Source organism: Chelonoidis abingdonii, chromosome 8, assembly GCF_003597395.2.
Source record: "Chelonoidis abingdonii isolate Lonesome George chromosome 8, CheloAbing_2.0, whole genome shotgun sequence".
Classification (NCBI taxonomy): Eukaryota; Metazoa; Chordata; order Testudines; family Testudinidae; genus Chelonoidis; species Chelonoidis abingdonii.
The window spans coordinates 93,029,963-93,043,104 of record NC_133776.1 but is presented as its reverse complement, the minus strand read 5'-3'; the positions used below and the strand labels follow the sequence as shown (position 1 = coordinate 93,043,104).

Sequence of the window (13,142 nt, the reverse complement as noted above, 5' to 3'; positions counted from 1 at the left end):
CTTCACCCCACCACCAGTGCTCATATGAGTAATTAACATGCTAGATGTGTGTCTCCCAACAATCCTGTAGATATCTATACAGCCTATTAGGTCTCTGTATAATATTCCAAAAAGCAACTGTATACCATCGGTCTAAAATGGCTTATTCTAGATAAGGTAAAGAGCATGAAAAGATAAAAGTAAAGTCTCTGAAGAGAGGAGAGAGAGAGAGAGAGCGTGAGTGTGTATGCACACATCCATCTGTCCCCATCAGTTCATCCTCTAACAGGCTTCAGCTGCTCAAAGAACAAAATGTCAAACCACTGCAGGAAACTGTTTAGAAATTTAAAGGCATCGTATGCAGAAAACAAAGGCATTACAATTACATCACTATGCATACATACCAGACACCAATGGTGATATGAACAGGCAGGGTCACCTAGTTAGTTTAGGTTCACTAATGGCATTTGCACTAGCATAAATCAGAAGCTACAGGATTGGGGGAGGGTCAGTTCCCCGAGCTAGTTGTTCATACATAAATAATAAAACCAGGAGTGAAACAACGCAAACAAAGAAAGTTGCCGTGACTGTTACTGCAAAGGATAAAACCAGACAATTTCTTCCCTGGTTTTTTTTTATCATTATAGTAACGAATTTCAAGATGGAGGCCATGGAAGTAGTTCGTCAGCATCAGACAATGAGTAAACCTCAGTCGTTACATGAACGATACACACTACTCTAATACAGTTTAAAACTCAGAAACCGCAATCTGTTCCTTAACCATCATTTTAATGTTGACAGTGCCTTGCACATCATCTCAAATAGCAATACTAACACAGTTACGTTCTGACCTAATTGAATTCCTCCAGCTGTTTAAACTAAATGAGAAAAAGAAGGCTCTTCCCTGAAGCTCACAGAAACTAGCAGTCCCAACCATTACATCAAAAAACCACTTCAGAATAGCCCTTTCCTGTGTGATCTGTGTATTTAGATGATGAGCCCTTTGGGGCACCATGTCTGTGTTCTTGTATTGAGTTTGGAGAGCATTTGGCACTTAAGACATAATTCACAATAATGGTATTCACTTTAGCTTCATGTTGTGAACTGTTGTGCATCGGTCTGGTATGCTGTTCAAAAGTTACCATGTTTCACCTACGAGGCATTTCAGTACTAGGTGAAGTAACCAAATATTTCACTAGGTTTTGTGATACTTGAGCTACCTATGGGCAAGATAATCTGTGTGTATACAGGTCCCAGCACAATAAGGTCCTGGCCCATGATTAGGGCTTCTAAGAACTGCAGTAATTCAAATAATAAATTAAAAAGGAAAACTTAACCAGATAAATTAAAAATCCAGCAAAGAGAGAGAGAGAGACAGAGACAGAGAGGAATCCCAAGTTAACGCAACTGTGTATAAAACCATTCATCAAACAGTTTATGAATGATGACTCACGATTTGAATGCTTGGGATTGGCAATACCGCAATTGAAGATGTATGTTTTCCAGATAAAATTTAAAGGGCTATTGTCAACTTTAAAAAAATCACACTGCTATCTGAAAATGTATGGGCTGTTGTAATTACAAGTAACTACTGTAACTGAAAGACAAGAAAACATATTTTGTTCTGTTTTTTTCAAGTTCGTTTACTTTGTGCATTTCACAGCTCTTTGCATGTAGCCAGTTTCATTTTTCTTCCCTCTCTGGTCAGTTTGTTAAACAGTGTCCCCTTGTTGTTTGTGTGATTCTTTTATACAGCAACAGGGGAAAGAAAAATATTTTTCAGAATAAGAAAACGTGATTGTAAAATGACAAAAATTGCTAGGAAGATAAAGGGGTAGGAGTAACCCTGAAACTATCAGTATCACCAACGTCAAATGTTTAAAAAATCATGAATCAGGCACCCTAAAATCTTTAGACTGGCTTAAAAAAATCATGAAATGTAAACCAATCATAATAAATTTTAGGTGCTTTTTATTTGCCTTCTGGGTTTGAGGACTTTAAAGTGCACTAAGGTCATATTTGCAAGCTTTTCTCTCCAGCCATGAGGGTTAGAAACTTCTTATTAAAAATATTAAGCCAAGAGTCTCATGAAATACCATGACTCCAGGAGCTGAGACTTGATGAAAAATACCAAATACTGCCAGACTTGCAAGAGTAGGAAATGCTAAGATTGTGAGTTAAGGTGGTCAGAGAGTCAAGCTTGTCTGGCTTCTCTCTGTGATCCCAGCCATCAACAGGGAACAGCACATACTGAAAATGCTCTGCTACCTATAGGAAAAAATCCAAAATCTGTACAGTAATCCAATTGACTGGAGCATAAACGCTGGGAATCTCAGTCTCCAAGGTTTTTGAAATCCACCCCAATTAAAGCTATAAAGAGGAGGATTTGATGTAATGCTACACTTTGTAGGGAGCTAAGGAAGGAAGGGTCTTTTGAAAAAACCAAAGGACTGGGATAGCTCTGTTCAGTGCCAGTTTCATTAAACAATTCAATATTAGCTACAGCAACCCCGAACCTTTTTAGAGCTGGATTAAGTTAGAAACAAAAAAATTCTTATGTTTTTTCAGACCCAAATGTATATGTAGGCTCAATTCAGCTGCAGTTACTGGGCCAAATCCTGACCTCATTGCAATCAATGACAAAATTCTTACAGGCTTCACCAGGTCCAGGCTTTCTCTCATGAGATGTGTATTTATGACCAAAACTAACTGGAAGGAACTTAGTCCGTCCATGCAGTAGGTGTCATGCAGATGATAAAGTTTCACTAGCTTGCACACTGTGTATTATGAGGAACCTGTGATGGTTTGCACAAAGTAGATTTATATACTAAAAAGTATGTTATTGGTTAAGCATCCATCCTTATTCTCCATCCTCATTCCTTTATCTTACTCCCATCACCCATTCATAGTTCAATTAACAGACTTCTACTATTCTAAAATTTGCTTCTTTATGTAGTCCCATTTCCAAGCTGTCTAGACTCCCAGCATAACTGCTGTGCTTAGCTGCACCTATCTGCAGCCTTCACAGTGCTACATTGCCACTCCTTACTCTGACAGCTAGCAGGGGAATGGCCTATGTGCATACAGGTCTCTGAGAGCACTCAGCAGCACAGGGTTTGGTCTATACTGATGAGTATAGATGCATTTACACATAAGCAAGATGATCGTTATCATCTGAAGTACTGAACCAAACGCTCCATCAATAGATGATATTACAACTGCTCCTGAGCTACCTCAGCCCATCCTACTGCTGCTGATACTGAGGAACAGCTTGAATAGTGGCAAAAAGCTTTTTGTTTTGAAGACAGACAGATCTTCTGACTGGACAAGACATTCTCTTTTCTCCCTAGACTGTCGCTCTCATTCGTGGGGCTGACAGGGTGCCAATCCAGGCCACCAGACTGAAGGATAAGCAAATGGGTGGACATCTGTAGCAAACACGGATGCTCATCAACCATGAAGAAGTGCTACAGTGGTGACACGGTCCATCACCTCTTCCCTACACAGGAGTTACCACTGCAACACACACTCAGGGCTGGATTCTAAGATAAGATCCAGGCAAGGTACGCACAGCAGCCAGTTCTGCAGACTACACAGCCCTGTTTGCTAGGCATTCAACATTAGAATTTGAGATAAATATTCTGCACAAATTTATGACTCTCCAGGACTTCACATTGGTTTCCCCAACAAGATTCCCCTGCATACAAGGCATGGCTCTTTCTTTCCATTACAAGACCTCATGAGACTCCAAAGAACAGTTCAGTCATGGCTTCCTTTTAAAGAAACGAATCCTGCTTTCCAACAGCTTGCCAAATTAACTACACATGTGAAGAGCAGCCGTTTACCTGCACATTCCTCAGTTATCTCCCTGGCCTCTGGTGGCTGTATGACATCTGTTGGCCCTGTAGCCATGATGTAGTCACTGAAATAAAAGATAAAAACAGTGTGTTAGTTTTTAGTCAATGCACTCAACAATGTTAGAGAGACAGATTCATTCTACCTAGCAAGGAAACTGAACATTGCTGAATGTTCCCAGACACTAGTCACAAAAAAGGGCTTGCACAGATATTTTGCACTCCACCAGTGGTGGATTTACCGTGAAACAAACCATGTGGTGGCACGGGGGCCCCAACGACAGGGGGCCCCAAATGCAGGACAAATCTGACGAATGACTGAATTTAATAAGCATTGCAAGTCGCAAAACAGTCCAGGCTTTCTACAAACTTATTCCGAGAACTGTGATCTAAACGTGGTTTTTTTGAAGTAGTCTAGCAAAGAATTTTGCTTTGCCGTTTTTTCGCTGTCTCAGCAATAGCATAACAACAACTAAGAAAACTGTCATTTGCCAATCAAAGTCTGTCTGCTTGATCAATTATCGAACTGAACAAAAGCACCCTCCCCCGCACTTTGCAATAATGCCTGTGATTTGCCACAAGTATGTAATGGTTCAAAATCCCATTTTTACAGAGTCTGATAAAAATGCGGGATTAACTGCATTAAACCTAACTGAGTGGTCCATGGCCCATCCAGGCCCACCCATGGCTATGCCCCTGCTCTTTTAGATTTTGCCTAAAATCAAGATCAGTTTTTTTAGCAATAATGAAGCGACGCTATGAGTCTGGTAGTCAAAAATGCAAAAAATGAAAGCAATGCAAGAAGACGAAGCTAAGCAAAAAGAGAGTTTGTCATCGTATTTTAAAAAGCTTGAAGTACTGAATAGTTGACATTCATCAGAAAGTATGGGCGAGGAAACATCTGAAGTATCTGATCACTTGCTAAGTTGTGGGGATACCACAACAACTGCAAAAGTTGAACAAGTGGACTCAAAAGTGACAATCGAACTACAAAATATTGGTAATTTTGTCAAAGTAAGGGAAGAAACTTACCCTGAAGACATTGCATTATGGTCAAAATCTGTTAAATTTGATATGATAGAATATTTCTTAGTAAATAAACTGAAAAACATAGGTAATATGGAAAATTTGAGAAAAGAGTATGAGGTTGCAGGACTAAAGCAATTTAGAGGTCTTCATGAGTCCCATTTTCTGAGGATGAAAAAAACGGCATGACAGAAATGAGAATTTGGCTGATTTTTTCGGAAACCACTAAGGCCGTCTACTGTTATTGTTTGCAAATTATTCCCTGACCATAAAGGAAAATAAACACTCATCAATGGGCACTCTAATTGGAGAAACTTTGCAAGACATATTGCTGATCACGAAACTTCTAAAACATATTAATGCTATGTGTAAGTTCATTCAACAGTGTAAATTATCTGGAAGTATTGATTCTGACTTATCAGCTCAGTTTGAAAAGGAGTGTTCTTATTGGAGAAAAGTGCTGAGACGTGTTGTTGCCTCGATCAAACTGCTGTCTTCTTTGGGACTGCATCTAAGACAGGAGTGGGCAAACTTTTTGGGCCGAGGGCCACATCTGGGTGGGGAAATTGTATGCAGGGCCAGGGAAGGGGGTTGAGGTGCCGGAGGGAGTGCGGGGTGTGGGAGGGGGTGCGGTGTGCTGTAGGGGCTCAGGCAAGGGATTGGGGCAGAGGAGGGGTGCGGGGCATATGAGGGGGCTCTGGGCAGGGGGTTGGGGTGCAGGTGTACAAGGGGGCTCAGGGCAGGCAGTTGGGGTTTAAGAGGGGTGCAGGCTGGGTTCGGGCTCCGGCCCAGTGCCGCTTACCTAAAGCGGCTCCGGGGTGGCAGCAGCGCGCACCAGGGCCAAGGCAGGCTCCCTGCATGCCTGCCCTGGCCCCGGCCCCGCGCTGCTCTAGAAAGTTCTGAGGCCCCTGGGGGAGGTGGGGCAGAGGGCTCCATGTGCGCTGCCCTTGCTGTGCCTCCAGATACCTCCCCCGAAGCTCCCATTGACTGCGGTTCCCCGTTCCTGACCAATGGAGGCTGCATGAGGCAGCGCCTGGAGACAAAGACAATCCACGGAATCCTCTGCCCCCCTGCCCGGGGCTGCAGGGAAGTGGTGCCGGCCGCTTCTGAGAGTGGCACGGGGCCCACGGCACCATGGGGGGCAATCCCGCAGGCTGGATCCAAAGTCCTGAGAGGCCGGATCCGGCCCGCAGGCCGTTGTTTGCCAACCCCTGCTCTAAGATGACATGATGAGTCCTCAATGTCAAATCAAAAAGATAATTTTTTTAACCTGTTTTGAATATCTTAGTGAATTTGACAATTTTCTCAAAGAACATTTGAAAAATTATCAGTATTGTGGCTCAGGGAACACTAACTTTTTAACACACCAAACCTACAATGAATTCATCACTATAATGGCAGAGAGCCTCAGGAACTAATTCACTGATGAAGTAAAGGATGCCAAATACTATTCCAAATAGTCTATTCAACACCAGATGTGAGTCATGTAGCCTAATTAACATTAATTTTAAGATATGTGACTGGCAATGGTGAAGTTATAGAGCTATTTCTTTGTTTTGTCCCGCTAAAATCCCACACTTCTGAATGTCTAGAGACAACTATTTTAGAAAAAAACACTTCAAATTTAGGTTTGGACACGAAATTTTTTCATGAGCAGAGTTTTGATAATGCTCCAAATATGGCAGGAAAATATTCAGGTCTACAGGCAACACTGAACAATGCAAGCCCTCAGGGTATGGCTACACTTGCAGCTGGATAGCGCTGCCGCAGGAGCGCTCCCGTGGCAGTGCTTTGAAGTGCGAGTGTGGTCACGGTGCCAGCGCTGGGGGCTAGCTCTCCCAGCGCTGCAGGTACTCCACCTCCCTGTGGGGATTAGCTTACAGCGCTGGGAACCGCTCTCCCAGCGCTGGGGCAGTGTTCACACTGGCGCTTTACAGTGCTGTAACTTGCTGCGCTCAGGGGGGTATTTTTTCACAACCCTGAGCAAGAAAGTTGCAGCACTGTAAAGCACCAGTGTAGCCAAGGCCTTAGTCATACCATGTTCCCGCCATTTCTTAAAATTAAGCTGCAGCCGAATCTTGTGAGGGAGCTACACTTTTTTTTGACTTTGTTCAAAATGTGAATATCTTTTTTTGGTTTCCACGCATCAGTGGAGTATGCTACAATCACACTTCAAGCAGGCAAATGAAAAACATTTGACAGTCAAAAGAATTTGTGACACCAGGTGATCTGTTCATGCAGAAATTGTTTTGGCTTTGAAAATGAGCTATAATGATATAAAGAAAACCTTATTAGACATAGCCACATCAAATTCTGAAAAACTACGTGCGAAAACTGAAGCAAAATCATTAGCAGAAACGTTTGATACGTATGATGTTGCTGTTTTTACTCTTTTGTGGGACCATTTACTTCAAAGAATTAATGCTGTCAGCAAATTGCTGCAAAAGGTTGATACAAATTTTTTGAAAGTTGCACAATTGTTAGCCTCAGTTAAAAGTTTTGTCATGGAAGTTCAAAATGACTATAGCTCAGAGAAAGCAGAGGCAGGTACTATCATTAACAGAAAATATAGGTTCCTCTGATATATCTGATGAGAAGTGTAAAAAAAGCAGGAAGTTATTTTTCAATGAAACTAGAGACAATGTAATCAATTTAAAAGGGAAAGAGAAGATCATCATTAAGACCATCAATGTTATTTGTGACACAATAACAGTGTAATTGCAGGGTAGAGGTGAATCTCTAAAGAAAACTGTTGATTTATTTTGCGTGTTTTTTTGACAGAAGAATGGACGAAAATGCTAAAAGCCACTACAGTAAGAAATTAAGTGAATTCTACCGAGAGGACATAGACACAAATATTTTTGAAGATGAAGTGAAACATTTAATTCATTTTATCAAAAACAATGAGGTTGATTTTGTAAAGAAAAAAAGTGTAAAAAAAAAAAAAGCTATCTGAATACATATATTTTTTTTCCAAATTTAATATGTTTCTTCAGAGGAAGTTAACTTTTACTTTCCATTCATGCATCATCTATACTTTTTATTTTCACACATTTTTCACGTTAGCGTAATGCAAATACAAGCTTTCATCTAGGCCAGAAGTTCTCAAACTGTGGTCTCAGAACTCCATTCAGGTGGGCCAAGGAAAGGTTATTAAGTTTTTTTTAATAAAGCGCTCTTATCCAAAGCACTTTACAATAGTCAGCTAAGTGGTCCACCGAGACCCTCCGCAATTTTCAAGTGACCTGTGGAAAAAAAAGTTTGACTACAAAAACAATCAAGGTACCTCACTTTATTCTCATTTACTTCCTGTTATTTATAATATAGGAGGAGGATGAAGAAAAAAAGAATAAAAACGGGGGATGGAGGTGGGAAAGGGAGATAAGATAGAATGTTCTTTTTCTTGGCTGGGTCCTGAGGGAGGGGTCCCGAAAATGAAGCTGCCCACAGCACCCCACTTACTTCAACCACAAGTCTTTTCTTCACTTTTCAGTAACAACCCTCTTTCTCCTTCCCGCCCCAAAACTAACAAAGCAGCATTGCTTCTCCACAGCACAGCCCTCTTTTCAGGAAGTCAGGATCAAAGTTTACATTAAAGGAAAGAATCCATTAAATATGCTCAACTAAGAGTAACATGTCCCATCCTCAGAATACTGAATCTTTACAATTGCTATTTACTAAACAGACACAGCTCCATCCATGCTACTGCAAAATCCTGTCAAAATCATGCAAAAAGGACCAATCTGGCTTTTTTTTTTTAAATTTTTATTTATTTATTTTTTGAAGTCCAAACACAACTTCAGTAAGAGAGATGAGCTGCTGAGAATTCACATGTTCTGTCCTCAGGGACGGCGCTTCTATTAGGCGACTCTAGGCGGTTGCCTAGCGCGCCAGGATTCAGGGGGCAGCATTTTGTGTGCTCCCCACGGGGCGCACGGGAGCTTCCGGTTCTGCTCCCGTACCCCCGAAGAAGGACCTTCTGCCAACGTGCCGTGGAAAACAGCAGCAGGCAATTGAGCAGCTCTATGACCGCCGCTGTCGCCTGCGGCATTTCGGCGGAGGGTCCTTCTTCGGCAGTGCGACGAGAGCAGAACTGGAAGCTCCCGCGCACCCTATGGGGAGCGCACAAAATGCCGCCCCCCAAATTCTGCCTAGGGCACCAGAAACCCTGGCACTGCTCCTGTCTGTCCTATGGTGTCTCCCTACAGCAGTCACTGTGCTACCCTGTCAGTATTATTAAAAAAGAATTAAGTATTTGCATTGAACCGGTATCCTGGGCTATGCTACACATGTGGAAGCTGAGTTCATCTGTTAGATCAAATCTATTTTGGATTTAGTGCAATCAGCTTTTGGCCACAAGCTTCAAAACCCTATTGCAAATAGGTCTATTGATCAGTCGTTAGCGGAGAGCATCATTTCCCCCCTTGACTAAAACAAAAGTTAAATCTAGTTTTCAAGATCATACAAAGTTAAGTGGCTCCAGTTTGTATTTTCCAGTACTCCTTCAGATACAAAAGAATTAAAGCAGCAGACCACAAAAGTGACAGTTCAAATGTCAAGCAACAATGGAAATATGACAGTTTTAGCAAGACAGCTCTACAATAAAAAAAAATCTTGTCCTTTGTTGTGGAAGATAAATGATATAATATGCCAGAATTTAAGGAGCAAAAAGATTTTATTAATAAATAATATCAATTTAAATGCAAAACCTGCTCCAATAGACTTTAATCTGGTCTTTATTTGGCCATTTTCTGACTCAAAGTGTTTTGCCAATATTTATTAGTTAAGACTTTCAACATCACATGAGGGGAGAATTTTTATACCAGCTTTACAGATGGGTAAACTAATGTAATTTAGCCCCAAAAGTATGAGAACCTATAGTGAGAGCACCAGTCCACTGGTGAATAGAAAAGCCCTGCATTAGACACTGATTGAATTCAACCTTTTTAAAATACAGCTGGTTTGAAGGTATCTTCAAATAACTGTTAGACAATAATAATAATTGAATGCTAATCATAGAATATCAGAGGTGAAGAGACTCAGGAGTATCTAAGTCCACCCCGCTCAAAGCAGACCAATCCCCAAAAAATCATCCCAGCCAGGGCTTCAAGCCTACTTAAAAACTCTAAGAGAGATTCTACCACCTCCCTAGGTAACCCATTCCAGTGGCTTTCACCACCCTCCTAGTGAAATAGTTTCCTAATACCTAACCATACTCCCGCCACGGCAACGGAGACCGAATTTATGCTCTCTGTCATCTGTTACCACTGAGAACAGTCTAGATCCATCCTCTTTGGAACCCCCTTTCAGGTAGTTGAAAGCAGTTATCAAATCCCCCCTCATTCTTCTCTTCTGCAAGGCATATCTGTCTGCTATGATTTTTTCTTTGCAGTCATGGAGAGGCATTATACCTTTCAGATCATCTCTTCTCTTTCTTTTTCCTAATGTTTTGTCATGGTCTTTCTTCTGTAATGTCTATCTTTCCCATGTATTCTGGCTAAAGTGGTGATCAATAGGAAGTTTTGTCTCGTTTTTTTCATTGCTCCTTATATATTGTAAATGTTTATTGCATTCAATTTTCTTTCAAGTAGGGGGACATCTATTTGAAATTAAGTGTCATGAAAGTGTTCAATAAACTAAAATTGACAAATTTGAGATCCCCAGATCTCTACTCATTTTTACAGGATGGTTCAGATTCTGAGTAATTTACACCACTACAAATGAGATCAGAATTTGGTGCAATGTTGATTTCATGCTGGCTAGCTTTCCTTGCTTTGTTTTCATCTGTTATACATTTATATTATCACTTTATAATCTCATCTGCTCACCAAGAGTCTTGCTAGAACTTGATTAAATTTTGACAGTCATGCTTCTAAATGTAACCATTTTTTTCAATTTGGTAATTTTTTTTAAATGTACAGTGATGATTCAGTTGACGGGCAGCATCTGCAGTCAAATTAGCTCCTGCATTTACCCAATTTTACAGCTGGACTGACTGAGGCATATGTAGGTAAAGCGACTTATTTAAGGGCACACAAAGAATCTACATCTAGCACTAGATCACATCGCTATTATTGTCTTAAGTATGAAACAGTGATTTGGGAGGGAGAGGAAGCATAACAAAGTTTTCCCAAGCTTTCAATGAACAAATATTCAAATTTAAAAACAACGAGCTGTACCAGAAAAATATTTGTTGAAATATTTTAAACAGACTCAGAATTTAAGAACCTAAGTCAAGCAGGGTTGTAGTCCACTGGCTATGTTGTAAATTACTCATAACTTCAGAAAGAACAGACGTCAAAGATTATGGATAATATGCCCTGGACTATGGGTGTCTGTCATGGTAATGTAGAGAGAGAAAATGACAAACTATCAATAGCAAGGCATGTGAGGCATTAATTGATTGAATCCTTGGAACTTCACCATTTCTAAAGTGTAATGAGAGCTGACAGACACACTGCTGCGGCTGGTGTATCAATACAGCGGATGTATCCTGGCCAGTCTTTCAATCAGCTGTACTAACCATGTGCAACATGCGAACTTCCCCATGGCACTAAGCCATTAGGCAAGGGCTTTTCAAAAATGCAATATGTATATTGATTTCTGCTGATAAAAATATCAGGTCAAATGAAGGCATGGCCATTCGCAGCAACATTTTCAATACTCTGAGACATGAGACAGTGGAGCTTAATTCTTGAGGTTCAGATTCATAGCAGAGATGGTGAGCTTTGTAGTTGCAAAGAGTTCTTTTAGAATTTAGCGCATAGGTTATAGTCCAACGTCCATCATCATATTCAGGGTGTTCCAGCTTAACTGGGACCACAATCGTGCGACTCAAACTTCCTCTAGTGGAGCTTAAGCAAATCTGAGAAGACAGGATCAGGACCCAAGGATCTTTTACACAATTTCAGGCCTTCTTTGACAAGTTGGAGTCCCTTGGTTTATAATAGGCAATCAGGGCAACTTTGAAGTAGGTCCATCACCAGGACATAGCTACAGGAATTAACATAAGGCAATTGCCTGTTTTTCCACCATTCACAGCTGATTGGCTACACATGTCAAAGAGAGATGAACACAGCAATATCCTATGTTTACAGTTCATTTAAATGCTAGGATCTTCTTCTCTGAATTAACAGAATACAGCATAACAGAATACAGCATAGACGGGGACTGTTGATTAGACTGTTGACCACTATGTCAATACACAAACATTATCTCCCCATATGTCTCTAAGGGTTGAATTTGAGTCATTCATCCTGCAGGACGCACCTCCAGTTAGCCCACCAGAGTAAACACAGGGCAGCAAACTGGGTTCTGTTCTTGCTCACGCACCATCAACATAATTGTTTACTAAATTCCACTGACAGGGCCAAATTCTGCCCTCAGTTTCCCCTGTCCAGCCTCCCTGAAAAAGATTCTAGAGTTGATCATAGTGAAGCCAGTAAGAGTACTGCTCAACTTTCAGATCCCCTGAGAAAATTAGAGCTGAAAGCTATTGAAACACTACAAATGTGGAACCTCACCATGCTCTTTGTATGACGAGCACAGCAAAACTGCACTTTGCGGGCCAGATTCTGATCCCCTTACTCATGTTGAGTAGTATCTTACTCCACAAATAGTCCTACTGAAGGCAGCTGCTAGTACAAGTCAGGGGATCCAAACCTGACCCTGACTTACCGGATATCAAAAAAGGATCCACAGCCTCTTCTGCACTAGGCTGGTCTTAAAAATTTGCCACTGTTGCTACCATCACTAATGAGAGCGCTAATGGAGACAGGCCCCTGGCTGCTCTAAGCCATGGTAGGCATAACAGCATGGTAGTTAAAACACTCTCATTGTGATTAGCACTGGTCATAGTGAGAGAGAGAGAAATTTGAGAAAGAAAAAACCCCTCTAGTGACAGTGAAGCTGATGAGTGATAGGATCTTAATAAAGACTAATTTGCATGCAAAGAGAGTTTTCACCCTGAAACTTAAGAAAGGTTAAAGGCCTTTTCCCAAGGATCACAAATAACACAGTATTAATTGCCACCAGAAAGGCTGGATAAGCAGCAAGACGATATTTAATATCAATTAAAATTCTCTCTGAGGATCAACAAGGGGTCAAAATTCCCTGACGCCTGAGACAGCGCTTGACTCCATGCCCTACAGAGATCTCTAGAGCAAGGAACAGTTCGTAGAAAAGGCCCTATTCATCACTTTCTTGAGGCGGTTTGCCTGAGTAGAAAGCAGGGCCCAAAGCCACTGAGTTCTTTTCCTCCACAGTTTGCATTCCAGAGGCTTT

The 13,142-nt window shown here is 41.2% G+C and overlaps 1 protein-coding gene across 9 annotated transcripts in view; it reads right to left on the bottom strand.

The window, feature by feature from the left end:
* KIAA1210 (KIAA1210 ortholog) overlaps positions 1 to 13,142 on the bottom strand; it is an 88,235-nt gene that overhangs the window by 35,197 nt on the left and 39,896 nt on the right. For all 9 annotated transcript variants that reach the window (XM_075068851.1, XM_032767079.2, XM_032767071.2 and 6 more), the window contains one exon: positions 3,825 to 3,901. In XM_075068851.1, coding sequence (XP_074924952.1) covers positions 3,825 to 3,891 — 67 coding nt within the window. In that variant the 5' untranslated portion in view covers positions 3,892 to 3,901. The remainder of the gene's footprint in view (positions 1 to 3,824; positions 3,902 to 13,142) is intronic.